Source organism: Zalophus californianus, chromosome 7 (genome assembly GCF_009762305.2).
Source record: "Zalophus californianus isolate mZalCal1 chromosome 7, mZalCal1.pri.v2, whole genome shotgun sequence".
Classification (NCBI taxonomy): domain Eukaryota; kingdom Metazoa; phylum Chordata; class Mammalia; order Carnivora; family Otariidae; genus Zalophus; species Zalophus californianus.
Window position 1 is genome coordinate 116580543 of NC_045601.1, and position 21698 is coordinate 116602240.

The 21698-nt window shown below is 59.5% G+C and overlaps 1 protein-coding gene across 3 annotated transcripts in view; it reads right to left on the bottom strand.

Moving 5' to 3' along the window:
* Positions 1–21698, bottom strand: part of ITPR3 (inositol 1,4,5-trisphosphate receptor type 3) — a 66652-nt gene that overhangs the window by 20845 nt on the left and 24109 nt on the right. For 2 of the 3 annotated variants that reach the window (XR_004820211.1, XM_035728560.1), the window contains exons 4-26: positions 19496–19617; positions 17550–17636; positions 16506–16664; positions 16213–16311; positions 15912–15995; positions 13423–13569; positions 13088–13183; positions 12453–12503; positions 12137–12279; positions 11057–11156; positions 10820–10980; positions 10105–10246; positions 8353–8514; positions 7610–7782; positions 6977–7096; positions 6452–6634; positions 5375–5626; positions 5144–5288; positions 4517–4658; positions 3747–3946; positions 2451–2580; positions 1911–1968; positions 631–796 (exon numbers count right to left, since the gene is read on the bottom strand). Coding sequence is in view for 2 of the 3 variants with exons in the window: in XM_035728560.1 (XP_035584453.1) it covers positions 631–796; positions 1911–1968; positions 2451–2580; positions 3747–3946; positions 4517–4658; positions 5144–5288; positions 5375–5626; positions 6452–6634; positions 6977–7096; positions 7610–7782; positions 8353–8514; positions 10105–10246; positions 10820–10980; positions 11057–11156; positions 12137–12279; positions 12453–12503; positions 13088–13183; positions 13423–13569; positions 15912–15995; positions 16213–16311; positions 16506–16664; positions 17550–17636; positions 19496–19617 (3122 nt within the window). In the remaining variant the exon portion in view is untranslated. The remainder of the gene's footprint in view (positions 1–630; positions 797–1910; positions 1969–2450; positions 2581–3746; positions 3947–4516; positions 4659–5143; positions 5289–5374; positions 5627–6451; positions 6635–6976; positions 7097–7609; positions 7783–8352; positions 8515–10104; positions 10247–10819; positions 10981–11056; positions 11157–12136; positions 12280–12452; positions 12504–13087; positions 13184–13422; positions 13570–15911; positions 15996–16212; positions 16312–16505; positions 16665–17549; positions 17637–19495; positions 19618–21698) is intronic. The other variant, XM_035728561.1, reaches the window with a different exon arrangement.

Sequence of the window (21698 nt, forward strand, 5' to 3'; positions counted from 1 at the left end):
ATGGCAGCGCCTTTCACAGGGAGCTGTCGAGATCACATGACATCACGGTCACAGAACCAGTCACCTTAGTGAAGGCTGACTGCGTGCCAGGAGTGATTTGAAGCACTTAGCAAAGGCGCACATGGTATCGTTTGTAAACTCTAAAGTGCTGTCTGCCTCATAAAAAGTGACAAGCCGGGGCACCTGGGTGGCTCAGCCAGTTAAGCATCTGCCTTCGGCTCAGGTCATGATCCCAGGGTCCTGGGATCGAGCCCCGCATTGGGCTCCCTGCTCCGCAGGGAGCCTGCTTCTCCCTCTCCCTCTGCTGCTCCCCCTGCCTGAGCTCTCTGCCCCCCTCAAGTCAATAAATAAAAAATCTTAAAAAAAAAAAAAAAGCGACAAGCCTTGAGTCAGACTGAGAGGTCATAAAGGTGACCAACACTTGGCCTTCACCTTTCAGGAGTTCAGCAAGGCCGAGAACCCCCAAAGAAGTATCTTGAGCTCCCCTGAGCTGCAAGCTCTCTGCTCATGGTTAACCCCCCAGTGCCCGGGCCAGGAGGTCCTCAGGGTAGTCCCCCCGCCCCGGGAAGCCCCCTGGGGCCTCCCTCCTGCTCCCCAAGGGCTGACCAGGGGCTCAGACAGGAGCAGCACCTGCTTGAAGGTGTGCACGGCCTCCTGGCGCTGGCTGAAGTGCTTGAAGAGCAACTGCAGGGCCCCCGAGACGAGCGGCGCGTAGTCGTGCATGGTGAGGTGGATGAGCACACGCAGGAACGTGCGGCCGCCCTCGTCGTCCACCTCCAGCATGCTGCTGGTCTTCCTGTGGCGCCAGGGGAGTGCACGCTGGGCACCGAGCTCCCCGCTGCCCAAAGGGAACGGCGCACGCCCAGCCACCCACTAGCGGATGCCGCACCAGGTGTCAGACTTGCTCCAAATAGTGAGGACTTCTCCCCAGGGTGTCACCAACCACTGCCCTGAGCTCCCCGAGGGATCCCGTGTTTCCTGAGGTCCCGCAGGACTCCCCTTGCTGATGCAGCTGAAGCAGGGACTCTTCACAGGGGACCCACACGCAAACCGCCCCCCACCACCACCCCAAGAAATCGTAGAGATTCGTGGAGATTGGCTGGGGCCAGGAACGGGGGTGGGGAAAGTTCCCATCTTTGGCTGTACCAACCTCTAACTAGAATGCAGCATTTCCTTCAGTGAGGAGAAATTAGCGGTACCTGTGATTTTGTCACCAATACCAATCACAGATGTTCTCCCATCACCTTACCGTTGTTACAGAAATTGTGAATCCTGTTCACATGCGTCGCGCCTTCGAAATCACGGTACTAATTACACCCCCGGCCCAGCTCATTACTTAATATGTTAATAAAGAGCCGCATAGCTAACTGTCACTTCAAATTTGTTTTCTTCAATATTTTGATAACTGCATCTCAAAGCTCTTGGTTTCCTTTGTAATTTACGTGCTTTATTTTATGAATTTAAAAATGCCCTTCTGAGCCCAGGTCCCAGGGCTTCACTAGATGCCAAGGGCGTGGCACAGAAATGGTGAAGAGCCCCCAGCTCCCAGGGCGACCCCTCCCCACCCTAGCCCTGTGTACAGCGGGCTCTCCCCCACACCTCCCCCTGCTCCCCTCCAGCCCAAGTCCAGATGCACAAATAGAGCCACAACTGCCCTGAGTGAGGGCAGGGGAATGACCAAGATGACACGAGGGCCCAAGTGGCCCCTATATCACCAGGGCATGAGAGGGCAAAAGCACAGAGCCAAGGAGACCCCCGCCCCAGAGCCTGGTAAGGGTCCTGCAGACCCAGGAGGAGGAACCAGCCCCAGCCCAGCCGTGGAGACCCCAAGGAGGGGGGGTTCTCACACCTGCATCAGCATTGCCCACCCAACCCCACACACCACCCCCCCACCTCATCCCTGGCCTCACCCCACTCCGAACATGGCCTCCGCCTGCTCCCCGATGCGGTCCAGGTTCATGTTGGCAGCTGTGGGGAGCAAGAGTGGGTGGGTGGGGGCAGATAGCAGGTCCGTGCCCAGGAAAGATGAGGAGCACAGGGGTGAGGGAGCACTGGTTGGGTGGCAGCCCCGCTTGCACGCTCCTTCCCAGAGTGGGGGTGGAGCCAGCCAGGGCAGGGACCAGAGCAGCTCCACTGCCCCACGGGGGCGAGCAGAGTTCTGAGCTGGGCACCAGGGCACCTGGGTCCCGGTCTGGTTCAGCCTCTCATTGGCTGTGACCTCGGGCAAGTCCCCGCCCCTCTCTGGGCCTCAGTTTCTCCATTTAGGAGATGGAGAGAATGATGTCTGCCTTCGCCTCTTCCCCATGGCAATCAAATGGGCTGGGAAACAGAGGCAGGGCTGGGGAGCTGGCTCCGGGGCGTCCCCCAGCCTCCGCCCCACTAATGTGTACCCCTGACGAGTCACACAGCCTCAGCCTGAAGGCAGGGGAAGGCGGGGCGCGGGGGCTCACTGGTGGAGTCGAAGGCCGGGGCGGTGCCATCAGCCCCGCTGTCCTGCATGGGAAACACTTCCACAAACTCCTTCTTGAAGACGGACAGCAGGTAGGAGATGCGGTAGTCCAGGCGGACGTTAAGGATGAACTGGAGAAGCGGGGAGGGATGGGGTGAGGACTGGGCTGAGGTCGGAAGGCCAGTCGTGCCCCAGGAGAGGGGAGGGGGAACCCAGAATGAGCTCTAGCACTCAGGGGTGGGTCTATGGTAAAGATGTTCCAGCTACTACAGGACATCACAACCTAAAAAATCAAGACTCCTCTCCCCGGGGAGGTCCAGAGTGCCCTCTCCTCCACTCCTGCCCCAGTGATGAGGGATGACACCTCCTCTGCAAATGAGGCAGAGACCCTCAGTCCCTCCTTCCCAGGGAGGCCACTGACAGGAAAGAGAATGAAGCTCCCCAGGCCCAGAGGCCAACTCTTGTCCTCCCATCCTGCTCTGCCCGGGGCTGGAGGGCAGGGGCGTGTGGAACTGAAGACTGGGGGCAGCAGGAGAGGCCAGTGTGGGGGGCGGTGAGGACAGAGGGTTCCCAGAGACCCTTGACTGGCCTCTATCCTTACGGGGCACAGAGCTTCTGGCCACACCCCAGGATGCCGATCTGGAAGCCCGGAGCTCCTAGAATGAGTCAGAATGGTCTGACTCCCCTGACCAGGCCCTGCCCAGACTGGGTCCCCACGGAGGCCACTGCATTACCCTTCCCATCCTCTGGTGGCAGCTAAGCAAAAGCAAGCATTCTTACCACTCCCGGGGGCCTACCAGCCCCTTCTCCAAGTGTTGCTAGGGGGTCTCAGACAAGACCCGGAACAGGAAAGACCATGTCTGCCTCACCAGGAAATGGGCCCTCAAAGCTCTAGCTCTGCTCCAAAATCTCTGTAGGATGGCGGTACAGTGCCCTCCCCGCCTTCCCTTCCTCATCTGTACAATGGAGGGACGGAGCTAGGCTTTAGTGCACACCAGAATCACGTGGGAGGCTTGTCACAGCAGACCGTGGGCCTGCCTCGGGTGCCTCAGTTCCATACAGAGGTCTGGGGCGGGGCCCAAGAACATGCATTTCTGAGTTCCCTGGTGAGGCCGATGCTGCTGGTCCAAGGACCACACTTCGGAAACCACTGGGCTACACAACCAATCACCGTGGAAGCCCTCCAGTACTGGATACTGTGATCTGAGCAGGGGTTCACCCCCCCAGCCTCCCTGCCCTGGGCCCCACTCTCCTGCCCTATTCCCAACACCTCTCAGCGCTGTCCTGGCCCAGCCACCTGCAAGATTTCCAGAATCTTCAGCTTGGTCTCCATCACCACAATGTCTTCATTGTCCTCGAACTTGCTTCTGTCCAGCGACTCGGTGGTACCAGCGCTGGCAGACAGGCTGGGGGCACCAAAGACAGACTGCTTGCGGCTCAGCACCATGGTGGACATCATGTGGCCCACGCCCTGGATGGACCGCCGCACGTTCTTGCCTGCAGAGTGCGAAGCACCAGGGGGTCATGGGGGTGCACAGCAGGACCCCTGGGTCTGACTCTGACTCTCTGTCTGTCAGAGGCAGGGCTCACCCAGAAAGGCTTCTGGGGGAGGTGAGCTTTAAGCCAAATCTGGGCAAAGAGGGGCTGGCCAGAGCAAAGGTAAACTGTGTGGGGAGATCAGTGAGAATTCTCCTGTGGGGCATCCTGAGATGCTGCTACAGAGCATGGGGGACAGAGGACACCGTGTGGGGAGCACTACACACCAGGTGTCAGACTATGCGCTTTTTGATTAGAGGAGTTTATGCCCACTCCTCTGTCTGACTGGGAGCTCCTCAGGCAGGGCCTGGGTCTCCCCTCCTCCCTCATTATCTCCCCTCAGGGCCAAGCTGTGTTGCAAGGCAACTCCCCCAGACCCCGGGGTCTCCACAGCGCCTGGACCTCTGGTCCAGCAGGGGCCAGGAGACAGGCTGCACAGGGGGTTGATCAGAGAGGACACTGGCACTAGGAGGAGACCGAGGAAGGCCAGGGCTGGGGCGGGGGGGAGTGGCCTTGGCCACTAAGCCTCACCGCCTGAGTCATCGTAGGCCTGCAGCATGGCCGAGGGGCCCTGCACGCAGTCGATGATGCCCAGCAGCGTGCGAGTGAGCCGCAGCAGCTCACTGAAGCTGTAGAAGCCGAAGTAGATGAGATTGTGCGCCAGGCTGACCACCTGCGGGGAGGGGGCGGGGCCGAGATGAGCAGGGCGGGGCCAAAAAGGGAAAGTAGGGCCAAGCGGGTGTTAGGAGGAGGTGACGAAGGCCCTTGGAAAACGCAGGGCCTCTGGGCGCGCAGGGCAGTGAGGACGCAGCCGCACCATTCAGCTAATGAGGAAGCAAGGCCGGCAAGGAAGGCTACTGGGGGGCGGGGGCGGGATAGGGCGGAAATGCAGGAAGGGGGGGGTGCTCCCCGCAGGGGTCTGCGACCCATGAGGGCCTGCAGCGGTGAGTGGACCAACGGGAGGCAACCCTCTCCCAGGTAGCAGGGGAGGAGCTTTCCACTTGGGGAGTCCCGGCAGTCTATGCGGGCTCCTTGAACTGGCGGGGGCACGGAGGGAAGTGAGGTCATGGAGCTCCCAAAGCGCCCCTCGGGGCAGCTGAGGGGGCCAATCAGAGCTCCCCCAGCGCCAGCCCCTCGCTGCCCACCCTGCCCAGCAACCTCGAAGGTGAGCTTGTTCTTCTCCTCATTGGCAAAGGGCACGGCCTCGCTGACCACGTTGTTGAGGTAGTCTTCCACGAAGTCCATGGTGCTGGCAAACTTGTTCTTCTTGTCGTCGCGAGAGGCGTTTAGGTTGGAATCATAGCTGCGGGGGTAGGCAGTGAGGCGTGAGGGTCGCTGAGATCCTGCCACCCTGGCCTCGCCTGGCCCACCCTCTGCTCCCCATCTCACTCCTTGATGGTGATGGCTGTGGGGATCTCGGTCCAGAGGCGGGCGAACTTGACCGGCGTGACCAGCTCCTGGGGGTCCCTGTCCACGTGCACGTGCAGCATCAGGTGGCAGAAGGAGGCGCGCAGGTCAAAGGGCAGCATTTCGTCTGCCATGCACAGGAAGATGAGGTCAACGCCCAGCTGCTGGGAGATCTCGTCGATGGCCAGGTACTGGCGGTCCAGGCACATGCGGGCAAAGAGCTTCAGCTGGTACCTGCAAGGGCGCGGCGGAGGGTAAGCCCGCGGCAGGTGCAGGCCAGCGTGGGCCACCAGCACCTGGGCCTGGGCTGGCAGAGGCCTTGGGAAAGTGGCAAAGGGACTTAGGTCAAACCAGGCACCCGCCAGCGTAACAGAAAAGACGCAACTTTGAGTGAGCATCTGCAGCTCTCCCCTCCTTGCAAAGGAAGAAACCACTTCTGGCTCAGCCAGGACAGGTCTTCACGGGAGGAAGGCTGGCTGAGCATGAGGCTGGGAGAGTCAGGGGAGGGAAGTGTAGTAGGGGGACGGGCCTCTGCAGAGCAGCGGATGCAGGGGTGAGCCCGGATGGAAGAGCAGCTGAAAGGAGGCCCGCAGAGAGCCCTGCTCTGCATGGGGTGCTGGCCTACACTCGGCTTCCTGCTCAGAGCCCTGCCTTACCTGCCATGGCCCTGGCGCCAGACGGCCTGGGTTTGACCCGTGGCCCACCACTAAGGAGGTGTGACCTTGGGCAAGTCCTTTCACCTCCCTGTGCCTGTCTCCCCAGCTCTGAGGGTGACAGTAGTCACGAGGCTATGGTGAGGCGTCAGTGAGTGGCCAGGTGAAACACTTCGAACAGGGCCTGGTATATGGCCAGCATTGGATAAGTGTTATCTAGTAATCTTATTTTTTTTAAGTAACTATGTGTGGAGACAGGTTTGGGGTTCATTCAGGCCCGTCCCTGGGCTGAGCTCAGCCTCCCCAGTGAAGGCTGCATAGCCGCTGGGGACTGGCTGATGGCTTCTGAGGAGGCCCAAGGGCACCGGAAGCGCTAAGGATGGGAAGGAGCTGGGCCCAGAGGCACCTGTAGTAGCTGAGCACATTCTCGTCATGGGCATTGCCCGCCCGCGCCTCCTGGGCTAGCTGCCGCACGCTCTTCTCGTGGTGCTCATTATTCTTGTCGGTCCAAGTGAGCCACACCTCCTCCTCTGAGTACTCGATGCTCAGGTACTCGTGGGACTGGGCCATCTCCTTCACTGGCCGAAGCCTGTGAACCAGGGTCAGCCGTCATAGGGAGTGGGGGGCCGGGGCAGGACGCCATGCCCAGAGCCCTCCATGAGCATGTGCCGCCACGAAGACCCCTCTGGGAGCTTGGCTGAGTGCCAGCTCAAACACACTCCTCAGACCACGAGCTTCTCAAGGACAGAGGTTCTGGCTCATTCCCCGAGGGCTCCTTGCTCACACGGAGCCAGCACAGAGCTGGGCATGCAGCAGGCAGGGGCGCCAGTTCCAGCCTGAACGCACACGGGGCCCAAGCTCTAAGGAGCCTGAGGAGGAGGGGAGCAGGGCGGAGGCCGGGCTGTGGCCAGGGGACAGCGCAATGGCTCACTCGGTCTGGATGAGAATGTCGCTGTTCTTGGGGTCCAGCACACACTTGCAGATGAGCTCCTGGGTGACGGGGATGGCGATGTGGTTGGACACACATAGGTCAGAGAGGTAGTCCAGGAACCTGGGGTGGTGGCCGCAGGGGTGGGGAGGGGACTCAGAGGCTGCTCCCTGGTGGGGATGAAGCCCACCCTCCCCCTTCCCCAGCTGGCAGACCCAGCTCCCCAGAACCAGTTACTGCTTGGGAGATGGGCCCCGCTGCCCAGGGACGGACAAGTCATGGGCGTCTCGCTGATCACCCCGGGGCAGGGGGAGGCTGCCTAGGGTTCCCGGGGATCAGGGTAAAGGGGGCACAAGGACAACTGGTTCAACACAGGCATCGACTTTGTCACCAGAGGAGGGTCTTGGGGCTTCTGCTGAACCGGGCATCAACCCCCTGGCTGCAAGATTGGGCCACATTTGGGAAGGGTCCCAGGGAGGGGCTGCAGAGGCCAGGCCCTCAGACACGTGACACTTTACCGCTGGAGGCAATGGTTTTTCACTATTTTAACCAGCAGTACCCGCCGCCTCTGTACCCTGGGAGGACCACCGGGAAGGAGAAAGGAGCGGGCACAGCAGGGGAGGCGGGCGGGCTCACCTGGGCTCCCGGTTCTTGCGCACAAGGCTGACGAAGGTCTCCACCTCGGTCTTGGTGATGTGCTTCTCTAGGAGCTTGCGGTTGTTGTGCAGTAGGGCGGTGATGGTGTCTTCCGCCAGGATGTCATAGCCGATCTGGGACTGCATCATCCCAAACTGCTTGGCAATGTGCTCCTGGAGAACAGACGAGCTGAGTGGTGGGGAGCCCGGCTCTGCTCCAGCACACCGCCCCAGACCTGGGGATGGGGACCCACATCCCAGGCAGGGGACTCCGACTAGCCGGGTGGAGGTCTGGGAGAGGAAACTCGCTCTGGGCAGCTGAGTGGGTTTCCACAACAGAGTTCTTCAGCTCATAGCCTGTCTCCCAACCAGAGTGAAGCCTCTGTGAGGGAGGATATTGTCTGGCTGGACCGGCTGCATAATTTGTGGGGCCCTGTGCAAAATGAGACAGCAGGACCCTTCTTCAAAAGCCAAGACTTTCAAGATGGCCACAGCAGAGCATCAAACCCAGCTCAAGGCCCTTCCGAGCACGGAGCCCGACTGCACACCCACGAAGCTGGCCCTACTGTCTGGTTCCCTGCTGTATCCGCGGGGCCAAAAACAGTGCCTGGCACACAGCGGCTGTGCACGTCCGAAACTACTTGCTGAGTGAACAAAAGCAGGAGTGAGGGGGTGAGCAAGCCGGTGAGCGGGTGAGTGGGGCCGCCAGGGCCTGGAAGGCTCCGGCGGGTTGAGGCAGCGCACCTGGTTCTTGCGGTAATCCTCCTGGGAATGCCTCAGCACCCGGTAGCACAGACGGAACATGTGCTGGTAGGGGGCGTTCTTCTGGTCTGACAGCTCCTCCAGCCGCACCAGGGGGCCCTCACCCCCCTTGTCACGGAAAGGGGCCTTCAGAATGCCAAAGATCTGGGGGAGAACACGAGCAGCGATCCCCCTATACCCGCCTGCACTCCTCATTATCCCAGGAACCCTCGGCCCCAAAGTCACCCTGCCCCAAAGCCACACCGACATGAACCCCAAGCTGATTCTAAGCTGGACTGAGACCCCAGCCCATCCACCATCGGCCCCACCTCCAGCCCCCACTCCCTTCTTTGGGCTGGGATCCCACCGTGGGCCTCAGCCACCCGTCCCCACATGACTAATCCCAGCTCAGATCCTGGGCCTGGCTCAGCGTCCGGGGGAAGAGCTCGGGGCTGCCACAGCTCAGGGGTCTGAAGTTAAGAGAAAAAAGGCAGGCCGGGCTGGTGTGGCCAGAGCCCGAGAGACCAGACGCAAGCCTGTCTCATCAGAAAAACGTTAATGTGGGGCGCCTGGGTGGCTCAGTCAGTTAAGCGGCTGCCTTCCGCTAAGGTCATGATCCCGAGGTCCTGGGATGGAGTCCCGCATCGGGCTCCCTATTCCTCGGGGAGCCTGCTTCTCCCTCTCCCTCTGCCTGCCACTCCCCCTGCTTATGCTCTCTCTCTCTCTCTCGCTCTGTCAAATAAATAAATAAAATCGTAAAAAAAAAAAAAAGTTTCACAATCAAAACTTAGAAAAAATATTTTTTTAAGTAATCTCCACACCCAGCACGGGGCTGAGATCAAGAGTCACACACCACAGACTGGCTCAGCCAGCCAGGCGCCCCAGAAAAAATATTTTTTTTAATTTTATTTATTTATTTGAGAGAGAGAGAGAGAGAGAGAGCAGGAACAGCGGGGAAGGGCAGAGGGAGAGGGAGAAGCAAACTCTCCGCTGAGCAGGGAGCAGGATGCAGGACTCAGTCCCAGGACCCTGAAATCATGACCTGAGCTAAAGGCAGACGCTTAACTGATTGGGCCACCCAGGTGCCCCCTATTTTTTTTTTAAGATTTTATTTATTTATTCAACAGATAGAGAGAGAGCACAAGTAGGCAGAGTGGCAGGCAGAGGGAGAGGGAGAAGCAGGCTCTCCACTGAGCAGGGAGCCGGACGTGGGGCTCGATCCCAGGACCCCAGGATCATGACCAGAGCCGAAGGCAGCCGCTTAACCAACTGAGCCACCCAGGCGCCCCTACCCTATTTTAAAACTTAAAGCACAAGTTCTAGGGCACCTGGCTGGATCAATCTGTAGAGCATGCGACTCTTGGTCTCCAGGTTGGAGTTCAAGCCCCACATGGGCGTAAAGCTTACTTTAAAAAAAAAAAGGCATAACTTCTCAACCCGACATCCTGAGTTCAAATCCTGCCCTGGTACTTCCTAGCTGCATACTCAGGGTCAAGTTACTCCAACCTCTATGCGTTAGTCCCCTCACAGGTAACATGGGGGTAATAACAGTACCTCCCCCGGTGGAGAGGATCCACCAAGCCAGTACGTGTAGGGCGCTTAGGGTAGTGCCTGGCATGTGGTCAGTGCTCAACAAATACTCATTTTCTAAAAAGGGGTGAAGAGAAGCTGCAGAGAGACGGAAGCTCCAGGGCAGATGGGAAAAGGCTCCTGTTCTGGACACCCGGCCCCTCCCCCACACATGTGCACACGCACCTGTTTGAGGATATTCTGCTCCCTCATCAACTTCTGCCGTTCCCGGTTGGGCTTGGTGACCATGATGTCCAGCACATTCTGCCCATTGTTTGGGACGTCGCTGACGAAGAACACCAGGTCCTCCAGCAGCTGGATGACAAACCTTCATGAAGGGACACCAGTGATGACAAGTGTGAGGCACCGACACTGGGAAACGCCCCCTCACGGGCAACCAGCCCTGCCCCAAACATGCTCTCATCAGGTCACTCGCCCACCCTGCTATCCAAAGCACAGAGCCTGTCATCGGCCTTCAACTTCTCTCCTCAGCTTTACCCCAAAAGGCTCTCAAAACACACACCTCACCCCACCCACCCTGGATTCTAAAATGCCCCCGAGACAAAGATTCTCAGTATACTCCGATCTGGAAAGGAACAACAGGGCACAAGGTGTTCGGGGTGAAGGGCTCTGCATTTCCGTCCTGACCCTGCCACTTACTAGCCGTGTGACCGTGGACAAGTCTCTTAACCTCTGTGAGCCTCAACCCATCATCACGGTGAGTTCTGGGAGTACATGAGCAATACATGAGGTAAGGGCCCCAGGGTCCACCAGAACCTGCCGGAACAAGTCCCCACCTCTGTCTCCCCGACCCCAGCCAGCCAAGCCTGCCCGGCTTCTGCTTTGTGACTCTTGGGTTCATGAAATGCAGACCCCTTGAGGACCCTGCCGTGCGGCCCACCTGCGGTCATTCTGGCTGATGAAGCCCTCGTTGAGTTTCTCCACGGCACTGGCCAGCATGGAGCTGGCATCGTTGGCAAAGTCCAGGTCTCGGATCTCGGACACTGGCACAGACACAATGGCAAAGGCCTCCTTGTCCTCCTTGGTGGGGCAGGTGCCCAGCTGCAGGGAAAAGAGGTCAGCAGGGCATCTGGGGACAAGCCAAGGCCCTAGCCCCGCAGCCCCGGCCGGCTCGCACCATGAGCCGAATGGGCCGCTCCTCCTCGATGTCGATGGGCACATTGGTGCTCTGGATCCACGTGTTGGTGCACAGGTGCCGCAGACGGACGTAGGAGTTCCTGCAGGTGGGACCGGGGGCAGGGCACAGGGGGCGGGCCTCAGAGCGCATCCCCGCTGTCGGCCTGCCCTGCCCCACACTGGCGCCACATCTCCACCCAACTCCACGGCCATGGGACAGGGGAACCGGTCCCCTCCGGGCGAGGAGCCCAAGCCCGAGGAGAGTGGCCAGCAAGCAGCCCTCAGGCTCTGTGCTGTTCCGACCCATGTGCCTCGCCTGCGCTCCCAAACCCAGAGCGCTCCGAAAGCCCAGGCTTGTTTGTAAACTTGAAACCAAGATTCATTTGGACAAATGAGACTATTTAGACTATTGATCCCACTTCGCGTCATGACGCATGTGTCTCAGAGCAGAAACACTCTTATCTCTGATTATGAAATGTAATTACCTTTCTGAAATGAAAAACAATCTGAATCTCAAAAGGCACCTGGCCCCAAGAGCTTCAGGTAAGGGCTGGTGGGCCTACACTGAATGACTCCATTACGTCTCCCATCAGCCCTGTTATGGGTAACTTGATATGCCCACTTGACAGATCAGGCAGTCAGGGCAAAGGGACTGAGGTCAGAGAGCTAGTAAATGCCAAAGCCCGACTGACACCCGGGAATCTTGATGTTACATCCTAGCATCTAGGGTTGGGGAGCCTTAAAGACCAGGGAGCCCAGGTCCCTCCCCTCCGCCCCGCCGTGTGCCGTGGACAAACTCATGCAGCCTGTGCTTGAGTGTGCAGAGAGACGGGGACAGGTGCCTGATAAAGAACGCTGGAGAGAAGGCGTTTTGAACCCAGGGCCCGGCACATGGCATGTGTTTGGTGGTGGTCAGCTGCCCACAGCTCTGAGAGCTCGGTCCCCAGAGGCACGGGACAGGCAGGTCCTGAGGCCAGAGGAGCTCGGGAGGACAGAGGAGTGTGGGATGCAGGCAGCCCAGGGCTAGGACGGCACAGCCTGGGCGCCCCCATCAGCCCCCAGGCACACGGCACCTACTCACCGGGGCACAAAGGAGTCGGTTTTCTGCAACGTGGTTGGGTCCAGCTCAAAGAGGGAGGCGATGTCGTTGCCGTGGGGCACAGCCACCAGGCGGTACTTGATCTTCTCCCCAGCGTTCCGGCGACCTACACGACTCTGAGCACCCTGGGATAAGGACCCCAGCTCAGGCAGAATCACCTCCCTCCTCTCGGGCCCCCCGAAACCAGCTGGGATCCCACCTGAGAGGCCTTCTCCCTCCAGCTCACTTCCCAGGGTTTCCTGGCCAACCCCCACCGCTCCCTCTTCCCCAGGCCCTGGAGCCCTGCTCTGGTCCTCACCATTCCTGCTGCCTTGGGATCACAGGCATCACCCTTGTAGCTGGGGTTCTCCTGGACAGAGACACAAGATGGGGGCAGCTACTGGACACTGAGCTATGCTCACATGACCCCCAGCCCAAAACAAGGTCCACATAGGGAGCCCCCACCCTCCCAGGGGTGCCCACCCCAGCACTAATAGAGCCCAAGTCGCTCCTGAAGAAGCCACCAATGAGAGCCCCCAGGTCCTGCCCTTCATGCCCCTCTTCATGGACCCACAGATCAACACACACACACACACACACACACACACACACACACACACACAAAATATGCCCTAGTATACACAAGCCTGCATTCTGTGGACAGACAGACACGCGGAACGTAAGTTATACGAGGAGTGGGAACCTGGCTCGCTGGTGATTCCCCAGTGCCCAGAATAGCTCATGGCACATAGTAGGGGTACAGTAATGTTCATGAGGCTTATTTGCAGGCACGCGCTTATTTGATAGTATTTGTTTAATGCAAGAGTGCAGATAAGCCAGGGTCCACAGACACGTGTGTCTATGTGTGCAGACGTGCACCGGCTCACAGGCTCCTGTGCACCCACGTGCCCACGCAGCCCGAGCTCCCAGGGCACCCTCTACCTCCCCACTCACCTCGGCGGCCAGGTAGTTGCCTGTGGCCAGGTGCTTGAAGCGGTACAGGCCGTTCCAGTGGCCAGCTCCCCCACGGCAGGGGTCATGGTGGACCACCTGTGGGGTGCAGGGGTGAGGCAGGAAAGGGAGACTGGCCAGGGAGCGGTAGCTCGGGCCCTGGGGAGGCCTGGAGAGCTCTGGGTAAGAAGCACCCGGAACTCCCCGCCCCCCCCCGCCCCCCACCCCCTGGCCCCGACTCTATACCTCCTACCCTCCAGGGTGACGGGAAAAGAAGAGGGGGCAGGGCCCAGGGCTGGTGAGGAGGGCTGGGTCCTGGGTAAGAAGCAAGCTCTGACCTCCACCTCCCAGAGGGCGTTGGAGCTGGTGGCCGAGGTGGCGGACTGGCGCAGCGTGGTGCGCAGGAACACCTGCAGCTTGCCCTTGTACTCGTCACACGTCAGGAACTTCTCCTGCTCCGCGTGGAACAGCCGCACCACATCTCCCTGCAGCCATGGGTCACGGGCTCAGGACGGGCCGGGACCTTACTGGGGGGCCAGTCCCCTGCCGCCGCCCCCGCCCCACCCCCCACGCCCCCAGCCCTCAGATGCAGGCACGGCTGGCGCGGCCCCTCCTGCTCCTTTCAGAGCAGCAAGCAGAGGGCAAGATGCGTGCTGAGCCCCACCAGAGGGTGGCCAGGGCCAGGGGCCAGCCCCTCAGCCAGGCGCTCTGCCCACACCCCAAATCCAGAGCCTCTAGACGACTGGGGCGGGACATGCTCTTATCCAGAACCTTCCCCAGCCTCCGATGTCAAGCCCACCCTTGGCTATCTCCTTCCCTGATTCGTACCTCTAGTAACCCCACCTGACCTCTGAAGGCCAATCTCAAGTCACCCCCTCTATGAACGCAGGAGGGGTATAACCTCCTGGGGTCCCCTCAGGGGCATGGCTGCACCTCCCTAGGGCCCCTTCTGCCTGAATATGGGTAATTCTTGCCCATTTCCTCTGCTCCCACAGGCCTGGAACAGCTGGAGTGCAGAGATTGTGGCCTATTCATCTCCGGAGCTTTGGACACAGAGATCAAGTTTGGACCCTGGTTCTGCTTCCCAAGCTGTGTGACCTTGGATAAGTCCCTTACCATCTCTGAGCCTCAGGCTCCTCTTGTGCAAAGTGGGGATACTTGCAGAAATTGCGAGGGCTATAATTTGTATAATGAAACACTGCACGTTTCCCACGTGCTAGCCGCTGCATGAGCCCTTTACGTGGACTTCCTCACCTCATCCTCACACGACTGCCCGGGTACCTATATCACTATCCCCATTTTACAGGTGGAGAGACCCAGGCAGAGAAGCTAAGTGTCCTGCCGAGGGTCACACAGCTAGTGGCAAAGGGGACATGAATCCGTGGTGCAGCTCCGGAGCTCTCACCTTTCCACCACACTTCCTACCCTGTGCCCACCTGTGGAGTGAATGTGCGAGCGAGCGAGCAAGCGAAGATACATAGATTAAGCCAGTTACTTTGGCAGAACCTCATGACCTCTGTATCCACGCAGTACAGGGCGAGAGCCAAAAAAGGGGTGAGCTCTGCACACTCAAATCTCACTTCCAGGTTGCCTGGCCTCTAACATCAAAGCCATGACAGTCACCGAAACCAGTCCAGGCCGCACCATGGGGTTCGGCCCAATGATGGTTCATTTTCTAAGGTCCACACAGATTTGGGAGCGGGAATGTGTAATCAGAGAAGTCTTCCGGGAGGAGGTGGCACACAGGCTGAGGCTTGATTGCTATGTGGATGATGTGCAGGCTTCAGGGAGGGAGAGAAAGGCATTTGGACAGAGCATGGGCAGACGGAAATAGCCTGGGAGGTGGGAGGGGGCTGCGGCAGCCTGCGGGGGCAGTACAGTCTGACAGAGCAGCCCGCCTGGGAGCAGAGGGTAAGGGGGAACACTGCAGGCTTCTCGGCAGGGGAAGATGCAATGAACACAGGGCAGCCAGCCTCCTCAGGTGGCTGCTCTCAGACCTGTCACCTGTCCCTATATGTCCCTTTCATGGCCAGGTGCCTGCCAATTCCCCTAGCTGAGGAGTCCCACCCTCTCTGCTACCCCCCAAATCTGCCCTTCTATATACGACCTACCCCCCAATAGGCTCGTTCTACCCCCTGAAACCCCACTTAAACCTCTGAGCCCCCCTCTCTCCCCCACATCTTGTTTTAAGGGCTTGTCTAGCGGTCTCTCCAGCCCTCCTTGCCCCTCGCTCTGCTCCCTCCCTAAGTCATTACCATGGTATTTCCCCAGCAGTACTGTGTCCGGCAGGCTGAACCCCTCAGCGCCTGCCAACCCCTATGTCCTAGCACCCACGCCAGTGGGTCTGGAACCAGGGCGCAGGCCCTGACTCAGCAGCCTCAGGCCCTTGCCTAAGAGGCCACAGGGCAAAGGGCAGGGCACCTGGCCTGGGGCCACGGAGCCAGTGTGGGGGAAGGGACAGGGTGCTCAAAGGATCTTGGCCCCCAAGGTGAGGGGACGGGGACCCCTAGTCCACTGGCACACCCTTAGTAAGAGAAAAAAACGGAGGCTAGCCAGGACCCAGAAAGGATGGAGAGGGAGGCTATGAGTCCAGAGACAAGAGAAGGGGTAGTCCAGCTTGTGGGGGAGGGCGGGGGTCTGGGGTGCTGGGGTGCTGGGGGGTGGAGGGAGGCTGAAGAGGGTGCAGAGCCAGAGAAGGGGGCGCATGGAAGGGAGGGTCAGGCAAGGAGCAGAGCTGGGTACAGGGAGGTGGGGGAAGGGGGCCCTGCGGGGGAGGGGCTGGGCAGCCAGCAGACAGGTGGCAGCTGTGGGGGTGGGAGGTCCTTACCCCTTTCAACACCTCCTCCAGGTGGTCTCGGAACTGCATGAACAGGTTGATCTTCCAGCTGGTGTTGCAGTTCACGGAGTTGACCTGCGGAAGGGCCGAGAGAACCCTGATGCCTGCCAGACCCCCAAGCAGTTGGAGGCTGTGGGGAAAGGCCTGGGGTGAGGGGCGGACCAGCCCAGCTCCCGTCAGAGCACGAGGAGGCACGTCTGCATGGGGCAGAAGCAGAGCACCTGAGGACCGAGGACCGGAGCAGGGCGAGGAGGGGATGTCTGTGCCCTCAGGGGCCCCGGCGGCCACTCACCTCCTTGCAGCCCGCGTTGTCACTGAGCTCATAGTTGCTGGCGTGCAGAGGCTGCCCCGCGTTGACAGGATTCAGGATCACCTTGTCCCCCACCACCACCTACGGGCGTGGGCAGAACAGGGCACAGATGGGAAGGGCCAGACCTGCAGGCCTCTCTCTGATCTCAGTCTGCCCCTCTAAGAAATGGGCACAACCTCAGCCAGTCCCCACATCGGAGACCCTATAGAAGCCACTCTGGAGCTGCAGCCTGGTCCCCCCGGCAGCTGACCCCTCCAGCCCTGGCCGGTCCTTACATTGTCGCCGTTGCTCCGCAGCTTCCAGAAGGGCTGGATGAAGAGCCAGGAGCCCTCGTTGCCCGTTCCGTCCAGAGTCACCCGCATGGCGTTCTTCTCCAGCAGGGCCGGAAGCCGCTTGTTCACTGTCAGATACTTGTTGCTCTTCATGTGCAGGAGCTGTGGGCAGGGTGTGGGTGAGGGCGCCAGGCCCCCCGAGGCCAGCCCAGCAGGGAGGGGGGCTCTGGGGGATGGACAGGGTGCGGGTGAGGGTGCCGGGCCCCCCGAGGCCAGCCCAGCAGGGAAGGGGGCTCTGGGGGGCGGGCAGGGTGCGGGTGAGGGCACCGGGCCCTCCGAGGCAAGCCCAGCAGGGAGGGGGCCTCTGGGGGGCGGGTGGGGTGCAGGTGAGGGCGCTGGGCCCTCCAAGGCCAGCCCAGCAGGGAAGGGGACTCTGGGGGCGGGGGGGCAGGTGAGGGCGCCAGGCCCCCTGAGGCCAGCCCAGCAGAGAGGGGGGCTCTGGGGGGCGGGTGAAGGCTCCAGGCCCTCTGAGGCCAGCCCAGCAAAGAGGGGGGCTCTGGGGGGCCCACTGGACCTTGGTCACAACTGGACACACCTACAGTGTCAGATACACAGACATAAACACACAAATTGAGATGCACGCAACCACACACACAAACACACGCCCCCAGTCAGGCACCCGGGTGATCACAAAAGAAGTAAACCAGCATTTCTAAATACTTTGTATTAATTCATGTCATCTTACAACGACCAAAAAGGAAGTACTATCACCAGCCTGATTTTACAGATGGGGAATCAGAGGCACCCGAGGTCCCAGAGCCAAAACTGGAACTCGGGCTCCAGGATCTGTGCTGGTGACCAGTGTGCTGAGAACGTGCGCATGGGCACAACTACTCGGGGCAGGAGGCACACACAGAAGCAGTATACGGTCACGGAGACAGTCCCCAGGCCACCTGCTTGGGACACAAGCCCCAGAGGGCATGCCAACTGCCGCCCGCCCCCACACCAGCCCAGCGTCTCCAGGGGGCGATTGCCAGTGGGTCTCACCTGGATCACACTGCCGTACTTCACCACGTCCCCGTGCACCTTCTTGTTCTCCGTGTCGTTCTGCTTCTGCTCCATCTGGGCTGCATGCTGTGCAGACGCACGCAGACAGGTGGAAGGCAGGCTCGGAAGGAGCAGTCCTGCGGGGCCACGTCCCCTACCCCACACGTGCGTACGCATACACACACACACACACACACACACACACACACACACACACACACACACAGCTCTTGGCACTGTACCCAGGGTGACCCCCCCCCAGAGGCCATGTGGCCTATCCCCTCCCCGTCTGTTGATGAGGGACTTATACTCAAGAGTGTGGAGTACGCAGCCCAGGGGAACCCTGATCCCCTGCCCCTCCCCCCCCACCTCCTCGGGAGGGGACATGCCAGCAGGCCCTTGAGCTCCCTATGCCCTTTGACACCACCAACCGACAACCTAAGCTGTGCCTCACTACCCCCATCATAGCAGAGTCCTGATGCCCCCAACACAGGACCCCTGCCCCAGCCCAAACCCTGACAGATGTGCCTGGTGCTCCTTCCTCCTCTTCCTCCTCCACCTCCTCCTCCCAAAACTGTATGGGCTCCTAGCCACTGCCTTCAGGGAGCCCTCACTGGTGGGCCACACCCAGATCTGACAGATCCTACCCTAGTGGCCCTCAGGGTTTGGTTGACTTCCCATTAAGGGCCCTTTTCAGGCACTTCTGTCACATTAGCCTGGAAGCTGCCTAAGGACAGACTGACTATCTCCTCCATCAGATTGGGAGTTCCTGGAAACAGGGTTCTGTCTCCTCCATCAGAATGGCACTCCCTGAAAGTACTGGCTCCTCTGCCCCATTACCCAGGTCTCATGACCGAGGCTGGGGCGAGGGTGGCTGTTGGGGAAACTCGCCCCATACCACGTGACTTCCCACAAATCTACAGTGTGTGACCATATGACCACATGTGTGTGTGTCTGCGCACATGGAAACACCCTACACCCAGGCCAGATCCCCAGTTCAGCCTTGGCCTATGTCGGCAGCAGGAAGGACGCCTGTGACAGCCCCAGCCCAGGAAGAAAGATGGGGTACTTATAACAGAGCTCAGGCGGTCCTCTCTTTCCAGCCCAGTTCACAGCTCTGGGGTTAGGCCTGCCCCTCCCCCATTTCACACCCACCTCCTCAGGGAAGGGAACACGAGGAAGCAAGGTTTACATGACAGGGAGAGGCACACCAGGCCTGAGGGAGGGCCTCAGAAACAGGCTGCCAAGCTGTTGAGCACGGCCAAAGCCTCCTACTTTCTTTTCCATGGGGACTGGGCTTGAGGCCCTGAGGTCTGTCCAGAGAGGATTATCTAGGATGTCAAGTGAGCCACTGCCCCCAAGAGGCCCACGAGCAACCACCCAGGCCCTTACATTGTGCACTGTCCAGGTGTCCAACGAGCCCAAGGTGGATCAGAGACCGGGGGCCATTCAGGCCCTACCACAAACTCACTGGATAAGCATGGACAGCCCAGCCCCCTCTAAGGGCCCCAGGATCCAACTCTATAAAATGAGGGAGGAGGTTAAGACTGGTTCTCAAGTCAGGTTCCCTGGAACCACTGTCACCAGGAACTACTCGTAACTCCATGGACAGCTGTACAGGTTGTTCACTGCACCATGGTGCCCAGCTAAAGGGCTGGGTGGGAGCTGAAATCTAGTCCACATTTCACTCACTGAGCCATGTGCCCTGGGCAGAGGGCTACACCAGCCTGGAGGAAGGAGCACCTCCTTCTAATTGGCACAAAGGGTCATATAGACGAGTGGATCACTGGGAAGGCACTCTACTTCCCCTCTCTCATCTCATTCACAACCGCACACACCGATTTGGACTCAGCCACGGGGCCCCTTTGGCTCTGATAAGCAGAGATCCCTGACGCACCCAGATCCCTGACGCACATACACAGGTGCTCACCTGCACACATACCCACCTGCAACTTCTGGAGCAGCACCACATCGGCAATCTTCTCCTTGTCCTGCTTGGTCTGTTTGGCCTTCCAGTACTGCTTCTGGGCCGAGTAGCGGTTCATGGGACACACCTTGAAGAGGCAGTCTGTGGGAGGGCAGGCAAAGGAGGGGAGATCAGTTCGTGCGGCGCTCGGCCTGCCACCTGGCCCCCAAATCCCACCTCCGCTCTCTCCATCCCTCTCCACCCTCCTGCCCCACTTGGATGGAGAGGTAGTGGTTGGAAGAACCCCGAAGAACTTGGGAGAAGGCATGAGGGCAGGATCTCACCTGGGAGGCAGACACATGCCCTCTTCCCCATGAGAGATTTATCAGAGGCCTTTGGACCCCCACCCATGCCCCGTCTGTGCCCGCTTTTGTGGACATTGGTGGCTGACAGCTAATACCTGCATCCTTCTCTGACCCACTGCCATCTTGCCCACAGATGCCTGGGAAGTTACATCCCCCCCTCCCCGGCCCCCCAGGAGCATCTCAGAATCGTCTGGCCTCTGGGGGTGACCTCTGCGAGGTGCTGGTCACTCCCCAGCTGCCGGCAGCATCGCCCTGAAACCACATCCTTGCTTGGCTCTTCCTCTGCCCTGAATGAGCAAGCCTCCCTCACTATGTCCTCCAGAGACCCCTCCTCCATTGGCTCTGCTTCCAGGGACCTTGACCTAAGACCGGGCCCCTCAAAATTCCACAAACAGGTTCACTATTCCGATTTTTATTTTGGAAAGCAGACAAAACACCTATGATTTTCGTAAGCCCAAACTCCAGAGAGGGTGCCGATGTTTCTACTTATCCGAAGGAAGCATGAGTTGGAAAACCCTATTCTGAAGTGTGGCGGCAGGGGATGGAGGATTCTGGGTCACGGTGAAGGGCTGGCTCAAGTGGCTGGGCCGGGTTACCAATGGCATGGGCTACGCTGCGAGGCAATGAGTTCCCCGTCACAGGAGGGAATCACAGCCTGGACAAGGGGTCGGGTTCGTGGCCTCTAAGACCCCCCTCATGCTGCAGGGCTGGGCCTCCACGCCTGCACAGGCTCCAGCCGCACGGCGCCCAGAAGGGCGGATGGCTATGCTGTGGTGCCCTTCCTTCTGGCCCTTTTCTTCTGCCCTCCAAAGGAAGGCTAGGTGCCTGCTCTGGTCAAAGCTGGTCATCCAGCCACCAGGAACTAAAAGCAAAGCTGGGGGCTCCTGGGTGGCTCCGTCGGTTAAGCGTCTGCCCTCAGCTCAGCTCAGCTCATGATCCCAGGGTCCCAGGATCGAGCCCCAAGTTGGGCTCCCTGCTCAGCAGGGAGTCTGCTTCTCCTTCTCCCTCTCCCTCTGACCCTCCTCCCCACTTGTGCCCTCTCTCTCTCTCTGTCTCAAATAAATTAATAAAATCTTTAAAAAAACAAAACAAAACAAAATAAAGGCAAAACTGGATTTTCTATCCAGCCCATGAGCACGCAGCCCCCTGGTGCCATCCGGAAAAGAGACTAAGTCAAGTTCAGAGAAACTTCCTTGAAGGGAGCGGGGGAAATAACAATTCCATAAGTGGATAGGGTAACCAAGGCCTGCCCTGCCTGGCCCACCTTGACACCACCAGCAGGAGCGGGCATTGATTCTGGAAATAAGCACTCATTTCGTTGGACAGAGTAGGTCTTCACAAGCATCTGCTTAGCCCTCAAGAAGAAGCTCAGGTGTCACCCCCTCCAAGAAGTCCTCCTGCTTCTTCAGGCTGGGCTGGCGCACCCAGGCCTCCCCAGGGCCCCCCAGGGCCCCCCACTTACCACCTCGAGGCCACCGGTTTCCAGCCGGTCAGAGCAGTGACCCACGCCAGGGATTGTTTGGCAAAGCGGGGAAGGGGGGTGGTCCCGAGAGAGGTAACAGCCAGCATTTAGTGGGCAGGACAGGGATGCTGGACACCGGCACCATAAAGATCATCCGGCACGACGCCTGCAGGAACATCCTGCCACACACTCACCGGTGGACCACTGCGGGCAGTGCTCTGGGCCCAAAGCGGCACACAGAAACACAAAGGATTTTTTGCCTGGTTTTAGCAAACAGGGAATTTTTCAGAAATGCAACTCAGATATAAGCTGAGGGAATCTGTGTTGTCCTTTGTGTTGTTCAAACTTTACCAGGAGTTGGTTTTTTCTTTTCCTTTCTTTTTTTTTTTTTTTTTCCTGTTTCGGAGAACGCATCA